The 24705-nt window shown below is 48.6% G+C and overlaps 1 protein-coding gene across 1 annotated transcript in view; it reads left to right on the top strand.

Moving 5' to 3' along the window:
* LOC118788849 (ras-associated and pleckstrin homology domains-containing protein 1-like) overlaps window positions 1-24705 on the top strand; it is a 72226-nt gene that overhangs the window by 34996 nt on the left and 12525 nt on the right. The window contains exons 3-9 of the mRNA XM_036544982.1: window positions 7382-7501; window positions 7963-8065; window positions 8479-9131; window positions 11989-12069; window positions 13258-13332; window positions 17907-17984; window positions 21719-21878. Of these exons, the coding sequence (XP_036400875.1) occupies window positions 7382-7501; window positions 7963-8065; window positions 8479-9131; window positions 11989-12069; window positions 13258-13332; window positions 17907-17984; window positions 21719-21878 (1270 nt within the window). The remainder of the gene's footprint in view (window positions 1-7381; window positions 7502-7962; window positions 8066-8478; window positions 9132-11988; window positions 12070-13257; window positions 13333-17906; window positions 17985-21718; window positions 21879-24705) is intronic.

Here is a 24705-nt window from a genome sequence, read left to right as displayed (position 1 = left end):
CTTAGTGAGTGCAGTCAGTGTAATCTATGACATGGGGGAAATTGTCTTGCCAAACACTGTTTGGTATTAATAGCATTCATACAGCATATTCTGTCCGAATACCATTTCAAGAAGAATCACTCATTCTATGTGAATGTGCTGATATAAAGACAGACACACATGCAACCTTTTAACTCTCATACAGAGGAGGGGAACTGTAAGCTGAGTGTGTTTTTACTTCTCTTTGACTCCTGAAGAGGAAGAGAGTGGCTGCTCTGGCAGTGCTTTGCTGTTGGTGAGGCCCTCCACCTGTCTGAGGCACAGCAGGCAGGAGGGGCCGTGTCACCTGAGGTACTGAGGGTCTCACACCACTGCCGTCTAACGGTGACGCGGCAGGGTGTGTGATCGAGTGCTTCTGTAGACTTCCTGCTCGATCCTGGCAACGGAAAGATGTGGGAGCAGTGGCGGCCTGTCCGTTCACTCCTCCGGTCCTCCATTCCCTCGTTCCTTCATTCCTTTGTGTCTCCGTTCAGCTGAGACATGACGAATGAGTTTCTGGTAGCGCGGCCGGAGGAATGCAGGGGTCGCGACTCCCAAACTGGTCACGCTTTTCCACATGTAAGCAACGTGAGACCAGCTGGGGGGTTTCGGGCCTTCACAGCGCAGTTGTTTTTATAATAAATGCAAGGTCTATTTTTACAGGGCGGAACGATCACAGTGGACAGGAGCCCGCAGAGGCCGCTGAAGCGGGCAGTGAGATGTGGGGTGGTTTGTCTTTTAGTCCTGTCTCAGCCTTTGTTTCCACACTGAGAGGAGGAGGAACAGTCGAACAGTGTTATCAGACAGCAGGCAGTAGCCAGGAGGACTGGGCAGTCAGGAGATGGCATGTGGAGCACAGACAGGACTTTGCATTCCCACAGAAGCAAAGGGCCTGACACCGCTGTCCCGAACTGCTGACCACTGACCCTCTAGGTCATGAGGTCATGGTATCATACTCGCGGGGGTACCCTGAGTGGCAGAGAGAGGGACTGCAGTCTGACCTGTACTCGCTGCTCTGACCTGCTGCCTATGCTTACACTGCGGCCTGAAAATGATGTATGATGTAAAAATATGTAATGAATGCACATTGTGTAATATCCATAAGTACACACGCACACAGAGAGAGAGCTAGGGGTGTTTTGCCTTCGTGCTCTGAGTTGGTTTGTGGAAGTGGAGCCGGAGGGTGGCTGTGTCAGTGAAGGGCCAGAGGGCTGTTTTCAGTGATAACACACATTTGCTGCTCACGCGATTCCGCTGTTGACTCTCACTTTCTCCCGGTGCAAAACAGCGGGAGGGGATCCTCTCAGCCAATCAGCGCAGAGCGTGACGTCAGAGTTTCGTTCAATTGAGCATGCCATTTACCAAGACTGTAATTACATTTGAAGAGGGCCCTGGCTATTTTGGCCCAGCTGTTGGTGAGGCCATTGTGCTGTGGCTGGTATCGTCCATTAAAAGGTGTATTTTTAACACGGGTGAACGATCCCAGATTGGCCTTGATGGCTTTTCTCTGCCTCAGTTCGAACGGTAGCAGTTGAGTGTTTTCAAACGGAAAGGAGGCTAATTTGATCCCGTTTTTCCCCCTCTTCCTGCCCCGCGCTGCCATGGATGATGTAATGGTTATTGAAGCCCCGCCCCCGGTGCCGTTCGTGCGGTGTGGCAGGGGTGTTGAGGGGACAGCTGGAGAGCCTCATGTAATGACTCATAAGGGAAATGAGGAATGCACTCTATCCAGGGCATTTCCTGTTCAGACCCCCCCCCCCCCCCCCCCCCACTCTACCCCCCACGCAGGGCTGAGCGCTGGCAGTGCGTCCAGGGCCACTCCTCTGTTCTCTGTTCCTCTCCCTTTAGTTGAGGATACGAGGTCATTGAGGATGAGCTCTGTTTTTTTCGCACTGACGACTCAGAATCCATCACTCAGCGAGTGGCAGCAGAAACCGCGTCTCTCACTGGCTGGTGGCTCTCCAACCTTGACCACATGCAGCTGCAGTATGTTTTGTCCATAACTGTGTGTAACAAATTTAAGTATGTATTTCATGTCCCAGACAACATTTTTTAGTGAGCTCGACCTCATCGTTTCCTATAAAAAGTAAGTTTAAAGGACAAAGTGTGTTGTGCTTAGAGGCCCTGATTATATGTAGGAGGGGAAGCTGTGTGCTGGATGCCTGTAAGCCGAGCGGCCCGTAAACAAGTGTAGTTCAGAGGTCACTCCAGTGTGTGTCTGTGTGTGTTTGTGTTTGTGTTTGTGTGTGTGTGTGTGTGTGTGTGTGTGTGTGTGTGTGTGTGTGTGTGTGTTTGTGTGTGTGTGTGTGTGTGTGTGTGTGTGTTTGTGTGCGCGCGCGTGTGTGTGTGTTTGACAGTTTAAAAGATGATTAAAGCCCCAGGCTTTTCAGCAGGGCTGAGTCTTTGAGGATGGATATACTGTGTTAGCATTAATCAAAGCGTGCTGCTATGAGATCCAAACAAGTGTGTTTACTCTGCAGCTATGACTGAAAAACAAAGATCCCGGAAACAAACATCCAGTCAGGTCGTTCATCACTGACGCTTTACAAAAGGCAGACAAATGCAGAAAGACATTGCAGCTTATCTGAGCAGTAATGATAGTCACGGATATCAGCATGCATGGCGGATGCTGTTATCCAAGAGAGCTTACAAGCATTACACTGAACATACTAAGTTCTATGGGTAGATATTGGAGCAATTCAGGTTAAATTCAGGTTCGTCTGTGCTGGAAGTTGCTCTGTATAAGCTATGCTGGCTAAATGAATGTGATGTAATGGTTGTGAGTATAGCTTGTTTCAACTCCTCTGGAGTGACTCAGGTTGGCTCGCAGGAGGAGATGTTTGGAAGATCCTCACAGAGCAGGCTGCTGATCCCAGACCTGTACGGTGGGCAGTCCTGCCTGTTCCAGCAACCAGACTCTGGGACCAGAGATCTGTGTTTGAGCCAGAACAGGCTCGGCCCACGCCTGGCCCCTGCTAAACCTGACCCAAATCCCAGGCTGTGGAACCGCAGGGAGGTAATTATAGCACAGCGCTCTGAGAAGCCACTCTTTAATTCCTCTCCACTCAGTTCTCCTCACTCTCTCCCCCGTCTGGAGAGAGGAAATGTCTTTGAGCTGCCGAGGGATGAGAAAGATGGAGGAGAGTGTAGAGCAGAGAGAAGCAGAGATGGGGAGCGAAGCTGGAAGTGAGAGAGACGAAAAGGGGGCGGCTTTGTGCCCTCTCTCCCCGATGTCAGCAGCAGTGGGGCGGTGGTGTGGCGGTGGTGTGGCGGCCTTGTGGCGTAGTGTTAAAGATCACAGCTGGTAACCGGAAGGTTGCTGGTTCGATTCCCCGCTGGGGCACTGCTGCTGTACCCTAGGGCAAGGTATTTAACCCAGAATTGTCTCGCTAAATATCCAGTCGTGTAACTTGGTAAAAATTGTGACCTATGTAAGTCGCTCTGGATAAAAGCATCTGCTAAATGCCAGTAATGCAAAGTCAGCCTCATTCCCTTCTGTAAGGTGTTAGTGGGTTCCTGTAAAGAGTGGGCTGTGTTCCTGTTGGGGTCCCTGGGTCCTCCTCTGCTGCAGATTCGGCAGACTCAGGTCAGGCTCCGCTCAGTGACTCTGTTCCGGGGGCAGATAGGTGCAGTTTGTGGTGACTTTAGGAAATTGCTCACGCTTGTTGTCTCCTTAGTTCCTTCCCATAGAGACAGAGCTCATTTCCTTGTGCAGTGATGTGGGCACAGTAAGCCGGTGTCACACAGTCAGGAGGCATCTGCCTGTTTGGAGGAGAGGCTCCAAATGTAAAAACGACAGCATACCAACCAGGGAAAAACCCCCAGATTAGCAACAGAAGAGCAGATGTGGAGTCTAGCAGGAGGTAAAGAGGATGGCCCATGCCTCCGGTCCTCTTCGTGTCGGGAGAGGGGCTGGCACTGTTAAGCTCCATTTTTATAGCTCTAGTGAGTCACAGCAGACTCATTTCCTTTAATCAAAGTCATAGAGTGGAGACACTGCAATTATCAGACAGTTACTGACCACATGAGCTCTGATTTAAAACCATTTTTAACATGTGTTGAACCTTAATAATTAGAGCAAGCTCACTCAAACATTTACAGCATATGTCCGTAGAACTCAAAAATGTAAATATGACATTTGACCTTCACATGGGTGTGGCTCTTCCCCTCCCCCCAGCCTCATTTCTGTTTGTGAGAAGGACCTCTTCAAACAGGATCTGTAATAGTGAATAGAGCGCGCAGACTAACTAATCAAAAATGTACTGTGTGCACACTGCAGTTAAAGAAATTCACCACATCCCTGACAGTGGCCATTGTCCGTGTTATATACACAGTGCACTCATTTAGAAAGCAAACACCAGGCCATGCGGTAGACCAAGTGTGAAGAATGATATACCTACTTATCAGGGATGTCAGGTATTTCTGCAGCAGTTTTCATGTTCCTCTGACAGTAAGTGATTTTTGGTGTGGTGCAGTTCAGACCTCTGCAAGTATGTTAAGTTTCGAATGCTGCAGACTTAAAGGAGGTAGGCGAAAATATAGAAATGAAAATATAGATACGAACTGGCAGAGAATTTCTATTTTTCATGCATAAAAATCTTATCAAATTTGTCTGCGGAGATGAAGAGGCGTGGGGTGTTGAAAGCGGGTTGCAAGCTCTTCCTCTCTGATCCCCGCGTGGAGTACGAGCCGCTCTGTTCAGGTCTCCGGAGTGTTCATTAGGATCCTGCCATAGCGGCAGACTGCTGTGTCATGCGCCTGCTCGCTGGCTGCTGCAGTCTGTTGGTGGGTCTGCGTGCTGGGCCTCAGCAGCGCCCTCACCTGGCGGGGTGGGGGTGGGGGGACGTCTGTCTGTCAGCTGTACGGTTGTGCCGGCTTGAACCTTTCAGGTGCTGTGGTGAACGCTGTTTAGTTACTGTTAGTTTGAATGTCCTATTTCCACTGTAGTGACTGTCATCTCAAGGGTCCGCAGTGCAGCGCAGGGCTCGTAACCGAAAGGTTGCTGGGTCGATTCCTTGCGGGGGCACTGCTGCCGTACCCTTGGGAAAGGTATTTAACCCAGAATTGCCTCAGTAAGTATCAAGCTGTATAAATGGATAGCATGTAAAAATTGTGACCTATGGAAGTCGCTCTGGATAAGTGTCTGCTAAATCCCATTAATGTAATGTAATGTAATGTAGTGGGTCACCCCCCTCCCTGTCTGTATGTTTGACGGGGAGGGTTCCACGTCCTGGTACAGCCATGGCATTGGGATTATACCACTAGAGCCCATGTGGGGGGCACACAGGCAGAAATCACTTTGAAGAACTTTACTTCAAGGAGATTAGAGGATTATCCGTAGCTTTGTAAAAGTTCCACTCTTTCGCCATGTAACTGTACACTTTGTTAGTGTACTGTATTGAATGTCACGGGAGTGGCCCCTTTTGTTTAAGTTTGAGTTTAAGTAGATTAATAATGCGCATCTCTCAGAAAGAGTAAGTGTTTGTAAGTAAGTCCTGTTTGAAAGCCCTGCCTCAGAGACGGATTGCTGCGCTTTCTGTTAGGACGCTGCACGGATACTGTTTGGAAAGATGAATAAACCTGCTGCTGATGCATATTTCTTGGTTGAAGTGGTCGTGTTGCAGGGACTCTGACACAGGGCAAGCATTGGCTTTTCCACTGAGACCATTCTGCTCTGTGTGTCTTTGTGACGCTACTACATTTTAAAGGCATGCCGTTCCTTGTCATTGATTAATCATGCAAAACCATTAAATTGCAGAACAGCATTCCTGTTAGATAGTGTATTGGTTTATGACGCTGTGTAAACATCCTGTGGTCTGGAAACCTGACTAATCTGACCAAAGACCTTTTTGAGGAAGTGATGTCATAAATATCAGAGGGAACTCTAGATTTACTTGTGCTTTGACCCTGTGCCCATACTCTTTTCAGTAATTTGTGGTTTGACCGGTCTCTGGGGTTTTTTTCACAGCTCAGGGACTGGGGAGTTATAACAGTCTCCACTAGGTGGTCCTCTTTCACAGCTGTTACAGCTTGCGCGGCACGAGCATTGTGTGTTTGACTGGCGCTGCATGCAGAGCATGAAGCCTGTACCTCACAAGCTTGTCACGTGCCTCCTTTGATGCCATCTGCGCCAGTGTCTGGCAGGCAGCCAAGCCTGGCGAGAAAGCTTTTCAAAATACGCACGTTTTAAGGTGTTCGTTAAGTACACCAGATTCCAGCGATGCCCTCATGACATTGCGTGTGAGGAATGTGTGGTCGAGCCGTTGAACGATTCCAGAGAATGCGACACATGATAGAGGAACACGTGTTCTTAATTTTTCTCGTTTCCCAGTTTACTCTCTTTGCTGTGAGTGGGAGCACTGGGTGTAGACATACAGGGAATGCAGCCGTATGGTTCAGATTGTGTTTGCGACTGTCACCGACCCGGATGCCAAGGTTCTGCTGAAGAAAGGCTCAGCAAGGAGCTCCCAAAACATGTCGAAAGGGCTAACAGATGTATGGGTGCTTCGTCTCAGCACTGTAAAAAGAGGAACACCAGACGTCACGACAGAACGGTGTGGTGATGCTGTTTAGCTGTGTAGCTGTAGCATCATTTAATGAGGAAAAGAGATCAATCTCTAACCGGCTCATGGAGAGGCCAGAGGCTGCAGGAGCCACCTCTGCTTCCATTTACATTTACATTCACATTTATTCATTCGGCAGTCGCTTTTATCCAAAACAACTTACAAGTGACCTGCTGCGACTTGCATCCTCGCTGTGCCGTATGGAATAACCTTTTCCTTGAACAATTCCTCTCCAGCGCCTGTCGGTAACATGGTTGTTGTCATTGGTATTGCTGTTGATATTGTGAGCGGTTGCATTTTTGTTGTTAGTTAAACTGTATGCAGTGTCTGTAAGAACGAGCTGGCACCAGTCATCTGCCAGTCCTCCGCCTGTCTGTCTTCTCATAGCTTCACTGTACCAGTACTGTGTGGCCATGACAGCGGGCCAAGCTGCTGCAATGTCCTGCCGTCAGTCACAACACAGAACCTAAGGACTGCCGAGGTCTGAATGGCCTTGCTTCTGTAGACATGTCCAGTGTCCTAACTGAGCTGAGCCCAGCCACAGTTCAGTCTCATGCTAGTGCTGTTAACTGTTTAATCTAATCTGTCTGGAGTCCTCAAGTGGAAGTCACTGTCTGTGCATTTAATGTTGATTGAAGTGGTTTGTTGTCATAATTGGAACCTTTCAACTCCGTGACTTAAAGCCCTGGGGTTACACTGTGGTGGTCTGTTGACGTTGTGGCATGTTGCTGAGGCCTCAGTCAGCTCGATGACGCTACAGCTGCAGCTCACTGTAGCTGACCTTGTGCTGTCTCTTCCAGATGGAACAGCTTTCGGACGACGAGCTGGACCATGCGGCGGAGGAGGACAGCGATAAGGAGGATCAGGACCTGGACAAGATGTTTGGAGCCTGGCTGGGAGAGCTGGATAAACTGACACAGGTACGCCTGGCAACAGTATCTTAGCAACTGCATCACAGCAAACAGAGTGGTGTGGGATTGTAACGCTGTAGAAATGGATGGCACAGAGAATGGTGCTGTTGGTGATAATATCTCTGCCACAGTTGACTGTAATAAATAAACAACAGATGATGAAGATAATGATGTCTTATAATTTAGGGTGACTAAGTAATGAGATTTGAGGCAGCGTGACAAATTTAGCTTTGTAGCTGTCATTCTGTTATAAATAGCTAAATGAGAAAAGAAATCCATTATTTCTAAATGCTGTCTGTGCCGGTCTGCTGTGAAGTTATTATTATCTGTAAAGGAGGACACACACACACACACACACACACACACACACACACACACACACACACACACACACACACACACACAGTAGTGTGTTCCTAGATTAGCTGAGGTTCTGCACCAGGTCCTGTCTCACTCCCTGTGTCCCGCAGAGTCTGGATGATGGGAGGCCAGAGAAAGTCCAGAAGGCCCCCCTGAGACAGGAGACCAACCTGGCCAACTTCTCCTACCGCTTCTCCATGTACAACATCAATGGTGAGTGCCTCTCAGTACTGCTAATATCCCAGTGCAGCTAATACCCCAGTACCTGCACTCCAACACCACACACTCTGGAGGCTTCTAGACCCTTCCCTTCACAGTGGGGTGAGGGGCGACAGTGTAGCGTAGTGGTAAGGACAAGGACTTGTAACTGACAGGTTGCACACATTTGTACAAATCTCTGCTGGGGCACTGCTGTTGTACCCTTGGGCAAGGAACTTAACCCACGATTGCCTCAGTAAAATATCCAACTGTATAAATGGGTAACATGAAAAAAAAAAAAAATTGTAACCTATAATAAGTCGCTCTGGATAAGAGCGTCTGCTAAATGCCAGTGATGTAATGTTAATGAGCTGGGGGAGATGCGTCTCTCAAGGCAAGAGATTGAATGCCTGGTGCTGCTGTTTCAGAGGCGCTGAACCAGGGGGACCCAGTGGACCTGGACGCCCTCATGGCAGACCTCTGCTCCATCGAGCAGGAGCTGAGCAGCATCGGCAAGCCCAACAGCGGGACGTCCCGGCTGACGGTGCCCGGGGAGGCCAAGCTGCGGCAGAAGCCGCCCGCGGGGCGCAGCGGGAGCGGCAGGCAGGGGGGCGGGGGGAGCAGCAGCGGGGGCAGCGGCAGCAGCAGCACCCGGGCCTCCCCCGCCTCCACGGTCCGGGGGGGCAGCGGCCACACCCGCCCGCTGGCCTCCAACTACTCCCTGGACGACATCACGGCCCAGCTGGAACAGGCCTCCCTCAGCATGGACGAGGCGGCCCGCCAGAGCTCGCCTTCCTCCTCCATCTCCTCCTCCTCCTCCTCCACCCTGCGTCGGCCCTCGTCCTCCGCCCACCACCGGCGCACGGGCTCGGCCGGCGCCGTCAGCGACCGCGAGCTGCGCTCCATCGCCCGCTCCTCCCGCTCCAGCATCAACTCCGCCTCCGCCTCCGCCTCCAGCATGGACTCGCTGGACATCGACAAGCCGCTCAGACCCCCCGAGGTGGACGGCCTGCAGCAGCCCCCGCTGGGACAGGGACCGGGGCCGGGCCAGGAACAGGGCCAGAGCCAGCCCAGCACAGAGGTATGGCTCCCCATCCTCAAAATCTCCCACGCCCCACTCCTATCCCACAATACCCCTCTTCTCTTTCACGGTCCTTTTGCCTAACTGACTGTTTCTTCCACAGCTGAACAAAATTGGTCCCCCTTAACAGGCCAAGTGCAGATTGGCAATGTGTTCTGTGTCTCTGTCTGCAGGTACTGTGTGAATTCTCAAATGAACATTTTGAGGAATAAAAGAGAAGGGGAAAATATTTTGCAATTCTCAGTCTCTGAAGGCCGGCTCTTGTGGAATGTTTTATAGATGCAGCAGATCTGACAGCAGGCTTTGAACAGACAGGCTGGCAGGGTTTTATTTTTAAAGATGCAGAAAATGCGTCCGTGGGCCTAGCAGAGCTTTGTCACAAGAGTGCAGGAGAACAGTGCCTGCAAATAAAAGGAATTCCACTGAGGAATGCCAGCCAGAAATGAGGCTGACATTTTCCCTGCAAACTGAAGTCCCACCATTTCTTTTTGTGGAGATTTATGCCTTTATGAAGAAAATGGAGCTCTTGGCTGCGGTCTCTGTAATGATGGCCATCTGTGTGCAATAGTATTACATATGTAATAATGACTGGTGGGCAGAATCTGCGATTTACATCAAGTATAGAACTGTATCCATATTGGAAGACCTGTTTCTGAATATTCAGGAGAAAATGCCTGACACAAGCATGCACACACATTCACACATGCAGAATCCTTCCCAGTCTGTACAGACGACATGGCTTCTCATATTTGTACTGTCTCCTGACTGCATCAACATTGTGCTCACATGGAAATATCTAGAATACCAGTGGTTTGTTTAGAGAACAAAATGGAAATGTCGTTTCTGTCATGGAGACAATATCCCTGTAATCATGAGAAGTGGACCATCATTTCATGATTCTGTTTCCCTCTAAACTGCATACTTTAAGACAAGTGCGGCTCCAGAGAACTACTGTGTTTACATACAGTCTTACTCACACACTCATGCACATATACACACACACGCACACACACAGCTGATAGGATTACATGTAGACTTGCATACAAGCTCATGTTTGACACCATGACATCAAAGGAAGCACTTTGGGGGAAAAAAAGACCGACAGAGGTGGAGAGGGATAACTGTGTTATTCAGAGAGAGTCTGATCTGTGGATTGGTCTTCTGTGGCTGAGATTGCTCAGCAGTGCCACTGTGAGGACACTTGCTAGCAGTGCGCCTCACTCCACCCCCCCATTCACTCCATGTCAGTGTGGCTATAAGTAAGATTAGAGCAGCGCCATCCACAGGCAGACCCCAGTGATTTTTACAGCACGAGAACCTTTCCTATAGTCCAGCACCCAGATAAGCTCTGTGCCAGTTTACCAGTCTAAACCCAGATAAAATAATCTATCAGCAAGACCCCCTACCAATCACCAATGACAGACCTGTACATGTCTTTATGGGATTGATGTCATTGAAAATCATATCTAAATGTGAACCCACATACACTAAAAGTAACTGGAGTATTAAGAAGAAACACTTTCCAGCTCAAAGTAGTACTCCTGTTAAAGGTTGTGGTTTTAGATGACCACAGGGTGGAGATCAGTGGCTTTGTGGTTAACCTGAGCGAAGGCACAGCTCCATACCAGACTCTTCCCTACAAAACTCTCAGATAGGAGTCCCTCACCGGGCCAGAACCCTGCTCTCTCAACACTAGAACCAGCACCACAGCACTACAGGGTTCCCCATACAAACATGTGTATTAGGGAGCAGAAGAGAACAGTCTGGAGTTCTGATCACAAGCCAGCAGTATCACTGAGCGTGTGTGGAGTGAGTGGATGTTTCCGGCAGGGTGTTGGGTCTAATCCCTCTGTGTGTAATGTGGCTTTGTAAATACAAAATGTATTTATTTGTGCCTCGCATATAAATATATTTTGTTTGCATTCACTTTGAAAAAAAAAAAAAAATCAATATGTATGCAAATAGATGTTGCATGTGTCAGCTGATCAAGAGATGCACCAGGTGGGTTGCATGGAGTAATCTGCTTTTCACCTGACTGCACTTAATCTGTGATGTGACACCTGACTGCTGTGTACCCCCACCCACCCAAAAAAAAAGAAAAGCAGTCCAGCTGCAGCTCAATCTTTACCACCACGATTGCACTCCCACTACTTTCTTAGCTAAATCAATCTGCTCAAATGCCAGGGGAGTTAATCATACCCAGAGGGGTCTCATCTCTGTTAATGAAGAACAGGAAAAGGCAAAAAAGCAGATCTGATCTGATGTTTATGTCTGGCAGTCTAGGCGTGAGCAGAGAGGAAAGAGGGAGACCAAGATTAAGAAACTCCCCTCGGAGCTCAGAGAAGGAGACCGAGATTAGGAAACTCCCCTCGGAGCTCAGAGAAGGAGACCGAGATTAAGAAACTCCCCTCAGAGCTCAGAGAAGAAGACAGAGAGAAATGTACAGGAAAAAAAAATAATTTTTTTGATGCACATTGGTGATGGAAATGCATTCTGGGATAGTCCACCACATTAAGGTAGCAATTTCCACGATGTGACAGTGAATTGGGCCAGGATGCATGCTCATTTGTCCAGGTTTGGGGGTTTGTTAGGACACACACATCAGGCAGATGCTGTGCAGACAGTTGTGCGGTTTATCAGATACTCCCGTGCTCTGGTGCTGTGAGACTGCAGAGTAACAGCAGTCCTTCTCCGGCCTCCCCACGCCCAGCATGACCGAGCTCCAGTCTGCTTGCACCGCCCTCCCTCTCCTCCTCTCCTCCTGCATGCTGAAACTGTGTGTTTTTTCCCCCTTTGGTTTCTTCTCTCCCCACCCAACCTCCCCACACTGTACCCACTCATCACACCCCTTTCCCAGCATGCATCACTTCGATGGCCCGGCGGTAAGCAGGCCAGGCGGCACCTTGACTTTTCCTCACAGGAAGTGGATCTGAACACTGTAAGTGTGCATGTGCGGAATGGCTTGTTTTGTTTCATGGCCTGAGCGTAACCTTGGCATGAGGTGTCTTAAAATCGTGTTTTTTTTTCTTTTGTTTATATCAGACAGTAACTTTTGTTTTATGTTTTACTTTTTACTTATTCTATCCCAGTAAAGATAATTTTTTAGCATTGAAGTGTAAATGTTAAGATGCTGTGCGTGCGTGCGTGCGTGCATGTGTGTGCGTATGTGTGTGTGTGTGTGTGCGCGTATGTGTGTGTGTGTGTGTGTGTGTGTGTGTGTGTGTGTGTGTGTGTGTGTGCGCGCGCGCGCGTGTGCGTGTGTGTGTGTGTGTGTGTGCGTGCGTGCGTGTGTGTGTGTGTGTGCTCTCCTCTAGTGAGTGAGAGAGAGACGGAGAGAGAGGTCAGAACCTCAGCCCTAAGGACAAGCCACATGTAGGAATTGAGACAGTTTACACAGATGGGGTCTAGTTTATGAATGTACCAAAATTAAATTTACAATTAATGGAGCCACGATATTCTGGGGGCTCACAAGCACTAAAAAAACAATACAATGTTTCCACAAAGGTTTCCTGGGTGGTCCCTGACTGGGACATCATATGGTATTTCTGAATGGGAAGGGGAGTAATTAGGGGGGAGGGTGGTGGTGAGTCTTCCATGATAAGTATTGTTGTATTAAGTTTTTTGTGATTATTGAGTTATAACTGCCGCCACTGGCAAGGGGAGCGGAGGTTATCTAATCTCCCCTGTGCACCTCTCTCTTTGTTCCTGCCTGCTGCAGTAACGGTTAACGTTGGCAGTGATGCAAGCTACATAGCGACAGTGTTTCACTGTCTCATTAGCTTAGCGGGTAGGGAGTCATCTCACCAAGTGTTGCACTGAAACGGATGAAGCTTCAGGCCATCAGCTAAAGCTGCTGCGTATGTCTGCCTGAGCAGAACATTAAATATCAGTGTGAGTGTAGTATTTGTGCAATAGGATTTTATTGGTCTGCAGGACTGTTGCTTTGGGAAGCTGGGGTGGGAATAAGGGGACTCTTCTCTGCCACATGTTGATGACCACAATCAATGGCCCAAGCAGCGCTGGATTTCTGTGCTTCCACACTCTGAGAGATCATATGCATTTTGTATTGATTGACAATCATTGCATTGTTGTCTCTTGTCTTTTCTTTCCACGTTTCTGCACCAAGCACTCCTATCTGGACAGGGAAACCTCCCTGATTCTGAAAAACATTGCCGGAAAGCCCTCTCACTTGCTGACCAAGGTGACGCCTCCTTCGCTTTTTTTTTTTTTTTTTTTTTTCCCCTCCTCCTCTCTGTCTGCGTTTGATTCGTCCACTTAGATTCAGCTTGTCTCTACTGGCTGTTTGTAACCCCACCCGTCCTCAGGTGTTGCTGTGTGTTTCTGTGAAGGGATAAGGAGGCAGAAGCTCCCTCATTCCTCCCTCTCTTGCAGTTTCCTATGCACTGGCTCTCTGTCCAGCATGACCGCTGTCTGTTTCATAGCCATCGTCTCCTGTATGCCCTCCTGCTTCTCCCTGTCTTGGCTTTCAGAAATGGGCGATGTCCCTACCCATGTGTTCCCCTCCTAGCCTCAGCGTTCCCTCCTTATAAGAGAGGGTAGATATGCACAGAGTGATGTGTTCTGTATCCCAGCATTACTCCGTACATATGTCAATCTGGCTCTCATAGAAAGTTGTCTTCAATTCGTGCTGCAGGGCTCATGTGTTTGGTATGAACTGAAACATGAGAATGCTGCTCAGACATGCAAGGTTATGGAGCATGAAAGCATGTCAGTGCGCACCATGGCAACGAGGCCATGGGAACCATGTGCTTGAGCTGAAGCTGTCCGTTTGTCTTCACTTTATACGTACTGCCTTCAGAAAGGAAGAGTGGTGTTTGACGGTGGGGTGAGGGGGTCATTCAATTCGGGTGAACCAGTGGTGTGACAGCTGGGGTCCTTGAGGGTTTTTTTTATTTTGGGGGGGGGAGGGTTAAATAAAGACCATTCAACTGGAAACTAGTTTGGGACAACCAGGTGGTATTTGCATATATGTAGAGCATTCTCAAAACACAGCCCATGCCGCACCGAGAATCCGACACCCCGACAGCCAAGGACCTGAGAGCGCCCTCCCCGCAGAGGACAAAAGAAACGTAGTGTGTCCCTCACCGCTGTGAAGCAGGTGGTGTGCAGGGGCAGCCAGCAGTGTTTCTGTGTGAGCGATCATGGAGCAGATGGGGTATTCAGGCGGATCGCATTTCACTGGAGAGGTGAAGCCCGGCAGGCTTTCAGAGAGAGAGGGGAACCTGAGAGAGAGGGGTCCGCTCCGGGGGACGGGAGAGGGACAGGGCTTTCCTGTGCCTTCGGGGGGGTTGCTGAAGCGTGGCAAGGTACAGAGTTAAGCAGTGTGCGGCGCACTGCAGGGATTGCACTAAGAGGGATGCCTAGTTTGTGTGAGGCGGTAAGTGGGTCATTGGCTGAGGTGGATGCTGTAGTCACTGAGTGGCACACTCTTGATCTGCTGTGTTAGGAAGACGGGGGTTCCTCCTGCAGGAGAGACAGTGAGATCTCTAATGAACATCACTTTGCTGGATAAAAAAGCAATTCCTGCGTGGTTATGTCCAAGCACTGCAGTGACGTAGCGCATCCATATGTACAGTACCAGTCAGAAGTTTGGACACACTTTTCTTTCTTTATTTTTACCACATTTTCCACATTTTTGAATAATACTGAAGACACCAAAACTATGAAATAATGGAATTATGCAGTGACGAAAAAGTGTTATAAACAAATCAAAACTATCTTATACTTTAGATTCTTCAAAATAGCCAAAAAATATTTTTTTCAATTAAAATGGAAAAAAAAATTGGGAAAGAAATTCATACATAGGCATCAACATCACTATTTATGTTTGTCTATGGAACAGATTTCGAGCGTTTAAGCAATACGTCTTTAGATCTAAATGTCTTTGAATGCACGTTTCCCATTATCTTCAACTTTTGACTGGTACTGTATGTTCATGCTGTGTTATGTAGATGCCCTGTCTGCAGAATTACAGTCAGCAGGGCTTGTAAGGTCGGGGAAACAGAGTCTATGGCTGCCTTACTGTGCTCATGTGCCGAAAAGGTGAACACTGGGAAGGTTAAGCGGGATTCCCGTCTGCATTCTCACTTATTACGGAGGGTTTAGTCTGTCTGTGTGTGCTGTCTGATATCACCGGGCCATGGAGTCCACGTTGGCTCTGCTCCCATAATCCTCTTGACCTCAGAGAGGGGTGAGAGAGACGTCCCACTGGAGGGCGGGTTTTCTCTGTCTGTGTTCGCATTTCCCTTTCCACCCACTCTGTGTTTGTGTCTGGGACAGCCTCAGGTTTGTCTTCTGTTCCAAACATTTGGAATTCATTGAGTTTTCCTTGTTTGCCGTAGCGGTTTGCATTTTGGCTGTTATGGAAATTGCACTCTACACAAACTTTCAAAATTATTTCAGTTTTTACTTCTGAGTACATAAATAGAGCTGACATTGGTGGGATGTTTGCATTGCCAGATTTTGCAGCACAGATAGTCTTGAATTTCTCCTCTCTGGCAGTCTGTGGAAAATAAAGCCTGTTCCAGCCAAAAATCACCAAATATATGCTGTTTTATCACTGCATCCTAATTAGTCCTCAAGACGAAAACACAACAAATCCAGGAGCCGTTGTAGATTATGAAAAATGCAATTACTATACACCAAGTGTTTAATTACACATTGTCCCAGCAGTCCCTGTATCCTCGCTCATTAGAGCAGGAATGCTAGCAGAGGTAGCATCGGTTAATTAGCACAGCTGTTTGTCTCATGGCATTCATAAATAACCATCCAGCTAATCTGACTCCCTTTGATGTTTTTTGATGCTCTGAGAGTATTGCGGTGTTTCTGTGCATCGTGTTTTTTTTTTTTTTAATTAAAACCTGGGCCCGTGCCAAAGTGCCCGTTTGATAGGCAGCCCCTTATCTGAAGGCGGCGTCTCCGGTCTCCGGACGCTCGAGCGCATAGCGCACTCCCTGTGAGAGCCTCACTGTGTCAGTGTTACGCTGTGCTCAGCAGCGGCCCCGCCAGCGCGCTGACAGCACACTGCCCCACTTTCACTCCGCCAGTAGGGAGACCGCGATAACGATATCTCCGCAAGCGAGGGTTGTTTTAGCAAGCGTGGCAAAAATGGAGTACAGTGGCGACTGGTCTAGAAGCCAGGATATCCATTTAAGCCCCTTTTGCATGTCTGCTGTCTGATTACTTCATTGGAGGTCTGTCTGAGAGCGGTCTCTGGACCTGTCACCTCAGCACTTTGCAGGCTGAATAAACAGTGTTAATATATATGTAATCCCCCTCCTCGGCCATATTACCTTTGACACCCTCATAACAGCTGGCCGGGCATGTCTATCTATTGATGCGTTCATTTCATTTTGCTGTTGCTAAGGCAGGAAGGCAGCTGGACAGGGAGGGGGGGGATTGTGGGGTGGCGCTGATAAGAGGCTTGGACCTTATTTTATTAATACCCCAGATTTTCGTCCTGGACCCTCTCTTATGGTTTATGGGGGTGTTGGGATGGCGAGTGGCTTTGCCGTGATTGGATCCGCTTTGCGCCCCCTGTCTCTCCCCCCACCCCCCTGTGCAGGCCTGTTTGTGAGGGGATTACCCCCTGTGACTCGGCACGCTCCCAGAGACGCACAGCTGTTCCAGGAGATGAAAGGAGCCGAGAGAAAGAGAGAGGGAGCGAGAGAGAGAAAGAGAGAGAGAGGGAGAGAGAGGATCGGAAAGGGGAGGGGTCATTGTTTTCCCTCCGGTCCCATTTTTAGAGTGGTGGAGTGGGAGCTTGGCACAGATTTCTCTCTCTCTCTCTCTCTCTCTCTCTCTCTGTGCTGAAGGGAGGCACTGCTCTCCTCTCACTCCTCTCTGGGATCTCTCCTGGAGTACATGTCTGCTGTCACAGGGATGAGAAGACAGACAGGCAGAAGTCAGCGCGTGCGTAAGAATCAGGAGCAGATCTGCCTGCGTTGCCACTCTGCGTTTGGAGGAACTCGGCCATAATTTCTAATGCTTGGATTGTGTGGCTTCTTCTGTTGGTTCTCTTCATAGTTGTGCTGAGATCCCTGGTGTTGGTGGACATTGAGCTGGCTATGATTAAACAGTGCCTGAGAGATGGACAGATAAGGAATCAGGGGGTATTAGCACTGTGGTGAACTTCACCCCTGGATTAGTTCTTTTTCTTTTTTTTTTCCTTTTTTGGCAGAAGGTGTTTCTACTGACAGCACCTTCTCGCATCCCTGCTCCAAGCTGTTCCCAGCAACACCCCCAGCCCCGGAGACTTTTCCATGCGGAAAGCAGCGTCATCTAATCTGCTGTGGAAAATTCGGAAACATTGGGAGCATCCAAATTTGAGTATGGGGGGGATATGCAGAGGATGAACTTCTCGCAGCCATATCTGAAAGGGATAGCTCTCCTGAAATGCCACCCAGATGAGTTTGCTGTGGTAGAAGCACCCGTCCATTCTCTGGCTTTAGCATAGCGAAAATTGTTTTTTTCCCTTCTGATCGAATTGACACACAGAAACACTGCCGGCTGAGGGGGGCAAACAGACAAAACGGTGACAATGGCGTTGTGTTGGAGGAGCCAGGTGAGTGAAGAGACCCGCGGTGCTTTGGATTGTGTCGAATTCCATGTTGTAGAGCTCCGTTTTGATCGTCCGGTGAGGAGAGGAAATGGTGAGGGAATGCAGGATTTGTGTTGCAGCAGCACTGCTGTTACGGTGCGGTTGTGGGTCTTTGTGTGTTTTCTGTGGGTGATGGTGTTGCTGTGTGTCTGTAGGAGGAACAGGCAGCCAAGCTGAAGGCAGAGAAGATCAGAGTGGCTCTGGAGAAGATCAAGGAGGCGCAGGTCAAAAAGGTGAGCACACTTTCCACAGACTGTCCAAGCCTGAATCCATACTCTTCTGTGTGCCTGCACTCACACATAAGCTCACGTATGTTTGCACACTCCTTCTCTTTCACACACACTTTCATACATCCACCACCTTCTTTCTTCTCATATGTAGACACACCTTCTTTAACACACACATGTTCACACACATGCACACACCAACACACCCTCCCTTTCACATACACATGTACACACACACACCTCCCTTGGACACAGCTGTACATACACCTCTCTTGTGGACACACATGTATATCCACACCTCACTTTTTGGCATAGTGTACACACACACACACACACACACCTTCCCTCCCTTTTGCACACACATCTACAGGCACATACAAACCTTCTCTTTCATGTACGCACGCACACACACACACACACACACACACACACACACACACACACACACACACACACACACACACACAAACACACACACACACACACACACCCACCCACCCACTCACACAATCACACTACCACAGCCTTCTTCATGCTTTCCTCTATGTACCGATCTCCCGGGCAGGTAACTGAACCGCTTCCCTCAGGCACTGTGCTGTAGCTCTGTCAGCTCTCTGACTCACGTCCTGCAGCACAGCAGATTTCCCATCCTCTGGTAGAAGTGCAGTGTTGCACACAGCGAAAATGGGTCACTGCAGTCTCTGCTCGTGAATACGCGATAGAGCCGCGTTTAAGCGGCAACACTTGAGCCTGCTCGTTCTCAAAGTGCCTCTCCGCTTCGAGAGCTCCAGATTCCAGTCCTCTCTCACTCATCAGCAGAGACGGTGGCTTTTGTTTGCTTTGATCAGCACAGTGTGGTGCAAATATACTGTATGTGCTACGGGTAAATGCATTCGGCGTTTAAAGCAATGAAAGCAGCAAAAATGCACACCTCGTGTTTGCAATGCAGCTTATTCATTTTCCTCAGCCGTTTCCCCAAAAAAGGGATTACCTCCAGTTTAACCAAGAATGGAAAGGCTTCATCTCAGGCTGCAGCAGCAGTGATTAAAGCCAACTCAGACAAATGACTCAGAGTGGATGATGGTGTAGTTGGCTTTAATATAAGCAGCAGTGTAGCATAGTGATCAGGGGCAGGGCTTGTAACCACAAGGTTGCTGGTTTGATTCCCCACTGGGACACTGCTGCTGTACACTCGGGCAAGGTACCTAACCCACATTTGGCTCAGTAAATATCCAGCTGTATAAATGAACAACATGTAAAAATTAGCCTGTGTAAGCTGCTCTGAATAAGAGTTTCTGCTAAATGACAATAAGGTAATGTAGTTGTGTTTGTGTGTGCAGTTGTTTGAGAATGATGTGTCCTGAATATGCTTCCCTGTATGTGTGCAGTGTTATGGATCAGGTGGTGAGAGAGCCATCCAGCTCTTTTCTGGGTCAGGTCAGTGTTATAGTCCATCTGAGCTCAGAATGCCCTTCCAGAGGCTCCCGTGATCCAAAGCCAACTGCTCAGCAGTCATACGGTCCCATCGTCTGTTTATTTACTGCCATTTATTTGGCAGATGCTCTTATCGAGAGCGAAATTTCAGAGTTTGTTGCTAATGGTAATACGAGTGGTGAAATTGGCTTACTGTCCACTACGGTGCAATGCAGGATTGCACCGCGCCACGTGCCAGCCGACCTCGAAATTGCTCTTAGGACCCCTGGCACGGGCGTCTGGTAATCTGCCCGTAAAATACAGAACTGTGCGACATTAGTGAGAAGTAACCGCGGGAGGGCAGAGACTGAATAAAGTGCGATTATCACAGTAATCCCGCTCCTCCTCCGTCAGGTCTGGCAGGAGAGCTGATTCGGTTATTTTATCCTCTCCCCCCTCCTTCAGTCTTGTCCGCAGTCCAGTGGTTTCTCCACTGCCTGGTTTGTCAGGCTGATGCAGTGGAGCCTTGCAGTTCTGGTCCCTCCACACTCGGTCCTCCGCCACAGTGAAGTGGCGCTGTGGTACAGTGAGGGCAGCACATCACTGTTGCGGTCTCTGCAGTCATTCACACCCAGGAGAATCCACAGAGCCAAATACCCTGTGGCTCTCAGGTCTGCCTGTAGAGTGCTAGTAGGAATTTTCAATAAGCATGGGGTTAATTTTTTGCTGCCCCTCCCCGCCCCCCCAAGCACAAAGAGACAAATTGCTAGGACAGTTGAAATCATTCCGGGTTTATCATTTAGCCACAGGAACTCCAACTCCATGGTTGCCAGGCCAGAGAGTCTTAAACACCCTACTGTCTTGATCTCAGAATGTTCAGTGTTGGTCAGGATACAAGATATTTGTTGTAGCCCCTGTGGAAGAACTCTGAGTAAGAATGTGTGATCTGGTGGGATCATGTGATATTAATGTGGGACCTTGCTTCATTGCTGCTGTGGTGTTGGACCTGTGTTGGATATTGAATTCCTTGTGATTGGAATATAGATTTATGTTTCTGCATTACTGGTGTGTATTGGTATTGGAGTGTGGGATATTGAATTCCTTCTGATTGGAGGATGGCATTATGTATCCGTGTTATTGGAGTGCAGGGTATTGAATTCCTCGTGATTGGAATGCAGAATTATGTTTCCATGCTTTGTTCGATGCAGGGTATTTGTAAGCATCATGCCCAATGTAGGTCAGTGGGTGAGATGAGTCCGTACTGATTGGTTTTAAGGATCAGTTTATAAACTTTCTATTCATGCATTGATTTGCTGTGTTAATACTCCACATGGGAGGGGATTTCAGAGCAGCTATGTAGGTTATTTCATTTGACTTGATCAGTGTAGCCTTTAACTGTAGTCAATAAGGATAAAGAGCTGCATGGAGTTTGTTTAATAATCTAAATAAGTTTACCGAAATGTCACAAAACCAGCGCTAAGCCCTGTTTAAGGGTGCGTAAGATAATGCTTTGCGGAGGTGCTGCTGCGTGGTGAGGTTCACAGAGAGGATTTGGAAAAGCTACTTTTAGCTAATCGCTCATCCCCAAAAAAGAGATTTGTTCAGTAGGCATGCGTACAACACAGCCATATCAAGGAAATTCCCGGTCTCATTCAAACCATGAAATACTGAAATATTCAGATGCTCCGTCAAATAGTTTTTTTTCTGCAGTCACATTGCACTTCTGTGACAGTTTTGTTGTCTGAATAGCTGTGTGTCCCATGGCCACCACAATATTGTTATTGCACTAGTACAACACTTTGTACAATTTCCGTTTGTACTCACACTCACGTACAATTTCCCATGCTTACTACCCTGTGAGCCCCCTCTACAAATGGTTAGGGCATGGCTTGTTGAATAGGGAGTCCTGCAGTTCCCCCTCAAGCTTTAACTTGGTTATTTAGTTTGGCCTGTATCTTGTGACATTACATCCAGAGTCCTCTTATACCTGATCCTGTTCATCAGTGAAGGGTGGAAATGTGACCCCTTTAACAGAGAAATACTGCTGACCTTCCACAGAATGATAAAAACAGGCTTTTACATACTTTTACCTGCCCCCAAACTTGGTTTATCACCCCACACTATTTTTCTCGCACTGCTTGGAATAGTTAGAGACCATTTCCGAAAGGGGAAAGATGAGGTCCCAGCAGCAGGTTCTGCGCATCCGTTAGCCGTTTTTCCTGCGAGGAGCTTATTACACACACATCAGCCAGCAACTGTCTGTCCATCTGCAACTTGTGGGGACTTTAAATGTCAAATCTGACGTGTTCTGCGCCTTCTCCTCCCAGCTGGTCATCCGGGTGCACATGTCGGACGAGAGCTCCAAGACCATGATGGTGGATGAACGTCAAACAGTGAGACAGGTGCTGGACAGCCTGCTGGACAAGTCTCACTGCGGCTACAGCCCTGACTGGTCCCTGGTGGAGACCATTACGGAGCTGCAGATGGGTGAGTGTTGCAGACAGCCAGACGAGCAAGACCACCGCCTGGTCCCGGTGTTCACCCCCTTGCGCTGTCAGAACACAGTGGTGAGCAGTAGCTTTGGAAAGTGGGTCCAGGTGTTTGCGTAATTGATGCCAGGTTGTGTGATTCAGTGTTGTGCAGTGTTGGTGGATGAATGTGCAGTCTCTGTCTTTGCTTCCTGCCTGCTGTTTCTGGGCAGCAGTGTAGCGTAGCGGTAAGGAGCAGAGCTTATAACCAAAAGGTTGCTGGTTTGATTCCCGGCTCTGGCACTGCTGTTGTATGCTTGGGCAAGGTAGTTAAGTACCTTAGTAAATATCCAGCTGCCTTACTGGATAAAATTATAAGTTGCTCCAGATAAGAGCGTCTGGTAAATGATGATATTGTAAAAATCTACCGTAGTGCCAGCTCATGTTCATGTCTGACTCTGAGCTATTGTGGCCTGGCTACAGCCACCGCCCCCCGCCCCCCCGCCGCCCATTCTCTCTGCCTTAAAGGGTATACCAGAGCCAAAGCTCACGGCTTCTAAAACAAATGATTGATTAAAAACACATACTACCCGGTTGCTCCAATGGAAGATGAGACAGAGAAATTGCATGGAGCAGAAAACGCACAAACCTTCCCTTCTAACGCAGACAGCTCTGAATTAGTGCAGAAACATAGTGTGGGTTTCAGCAACCTCTACAGAGACACTCCCTCTCCCTCACCACTGAACTGGACACTGTGCTCTAACGTTTCATTTTTCACTTATGATTTGTCTGTAAACATTGCATTGTTTTATTTGCTTTATCCCCCAATGTAGATTAGCATGAAAACAGAATAAAAATCCTCCCCTGTGCGTTTCCTGAAATACCAGCAGGATTAGCTGCTGCAGTTGTGTTTGCTCTCCGGGGAGGTGGGGGAGGGGAGGCGAGGGGAACGAGTCAGACGAGTCCAGTGATGTGCTGAGTGCGGCACAGGGGCACTGAGAACCATGACAGCTCTCAGCTGGTAACTGGTACAGAGAGACGCTGGAGGGATGTCTTTCCTCACGTGCCCCGCCCCCGCCCCCGCCCCCGCCCGCCTTTCCCCCTCTGGTTGTGGCATTGTGGGGGTGGAGCGGTGCCCGGCAGGGCCTCCCTCATCTCTTGGCTCTGTATGTAGGTCCGAACCGGTCATGCGTGTGACCTAACCTATATCTGCAGGGCTGCTCTGCTCTCTCGGCACGAGGAGACAATGATATAAACGCCAGGAAACGATTTTTTTTTTTTTTTTACCGAGCTGCAGCAGCCCCAGCTCTTTACGTAAAAATCAGAACGATTAATTTTGGTGGGGGGTTGGTGTTGAACTGACAGAAATCCTGACTTTGTGTGCAGAGATAGATGAGTTACTGTCAGCTGCGAGCTGTCTTCAGCATGTCACTCCACAGGGTAGTGCAAACCGCCCTCTGACATTGTGACGGCTCTGGGTTCTGCGGCGGAACCCTGGGAACAATGGAGCTGTGACATCACTGCTTTCTCCGTCTCCTAGCGCCACCCGTCTGTATGGCGGCTACTTTAGTGACCAGCCTGTGGTGCCGGAGGTGCTGATCCCAGACTGTCACATAAGTGCTCTGGGCCGGGTGGCAGCAAACTATGGGGCGTTCAGATACCACATGCTGTGTGGCTGCTTTCTGAATGTGGCTGTCTGAGACTCGGGCTCTGGAGTCAGGACCTTCAGACATTAGCTAGAAGAGAACAAGGAGAGAGAGGATAACTAGCATACCCAGCCAGAATAAACACATTGACTGTCACACTTACTCAGCACACATCGTAAATGTAAATCTGGCAAGTGTCACTGACAGTGGTGTCTTCCTAAAACTTCATGTCCTTGTAGGATTTCACCTCTAAGTGATTGGCTGACTTTGTATTTGTTTGGTCAGACTGACCTTTGACCTCACCATAACCAGAGTGGAGGGAGATGTGATGGTGTGGAATGCACACAAATCCTTATGATTAGAATAAGAGGCATACAGGATTATTAAACAATCCACATTTATAGAATTCATCACCTTCTGGTTTAACCCTGTAATCCTTCAGATACGAGGATTTGAATCGCTTCATTCGGAATGCGGTTGCTTTTAGTGTGCATGGCAGAGCGTGCAAAGCGCTAACTGTTTGACTGGATGGCAGTGTGCATCTGTGTAGCTTTTGGGGCAGGGAGCAGGGCCCTGTGATACTGACTTATAACAGTGTTATAAGCCTTTTTTCTGCTTCTTATGCTCTCATGTAGTGTGGGATTCAGCCATAGGACCCACTGGTCATGCAGATGAGGAGCTGAGAGATTTTGATTCATTGTGGGATAGCTAGGACCACCATGGCTCTGGCACATGATCTGCACAGTGCAGGGTCTGAGCAGAGTATCTCTGGAAAGGTTTTCTTCACTTTTCACTTTGTAAAACCATTTTTCCCTCTATTTTGCTTAATAAACATGATTTTGGTTGACGTTAGGAATTATTACCTATTCTTAAATGGATTCCTTAACCGTTGTTCCCAGGGTTTTATATGACCGCAAGAGGGTACTATGTCCAAGTATTCAACATTGTAAATGAAAACATCTGTGCGTCTTGCTGTGATCACCTGCCATCCATGCAGGCTCATCGGAAATGGAAACGGTTAAATGCCATGAGAGCTTACCGTACATCCCGAAAATATCACCTCCTCTCACAGGCTGCGGCCTTGCTTTCTGCCGTTTCCCTAGTAACTGGCCCTGAGTGGCGGCTCTGTGGTTGTGGCCGGTTGCAGTGTTTGTTGGGAATTCAGGTCAGCGGGGGGGGGGGGGGGGGGCTAGGCTAGGC

The sequence above is a fragment of the Megalops cyprinoides genome, chromosome 14 (assembly GCF_013368585.1).
Source record: "Megalops cyprinoides isolate fMegCyp1 chromosome 14, fMegCyp1.pri, whole genome shotgun sequence".
Taxonomy (NCBI): Eukaryota; Metazoa; Chordata; class Actinopteri; order Elopiformes; family Megalopidae; genus Megalops; species Megalops cyprinoides.
This window is presented reverse-complemented; position numbering and strand designations above follow the sequence as displayed.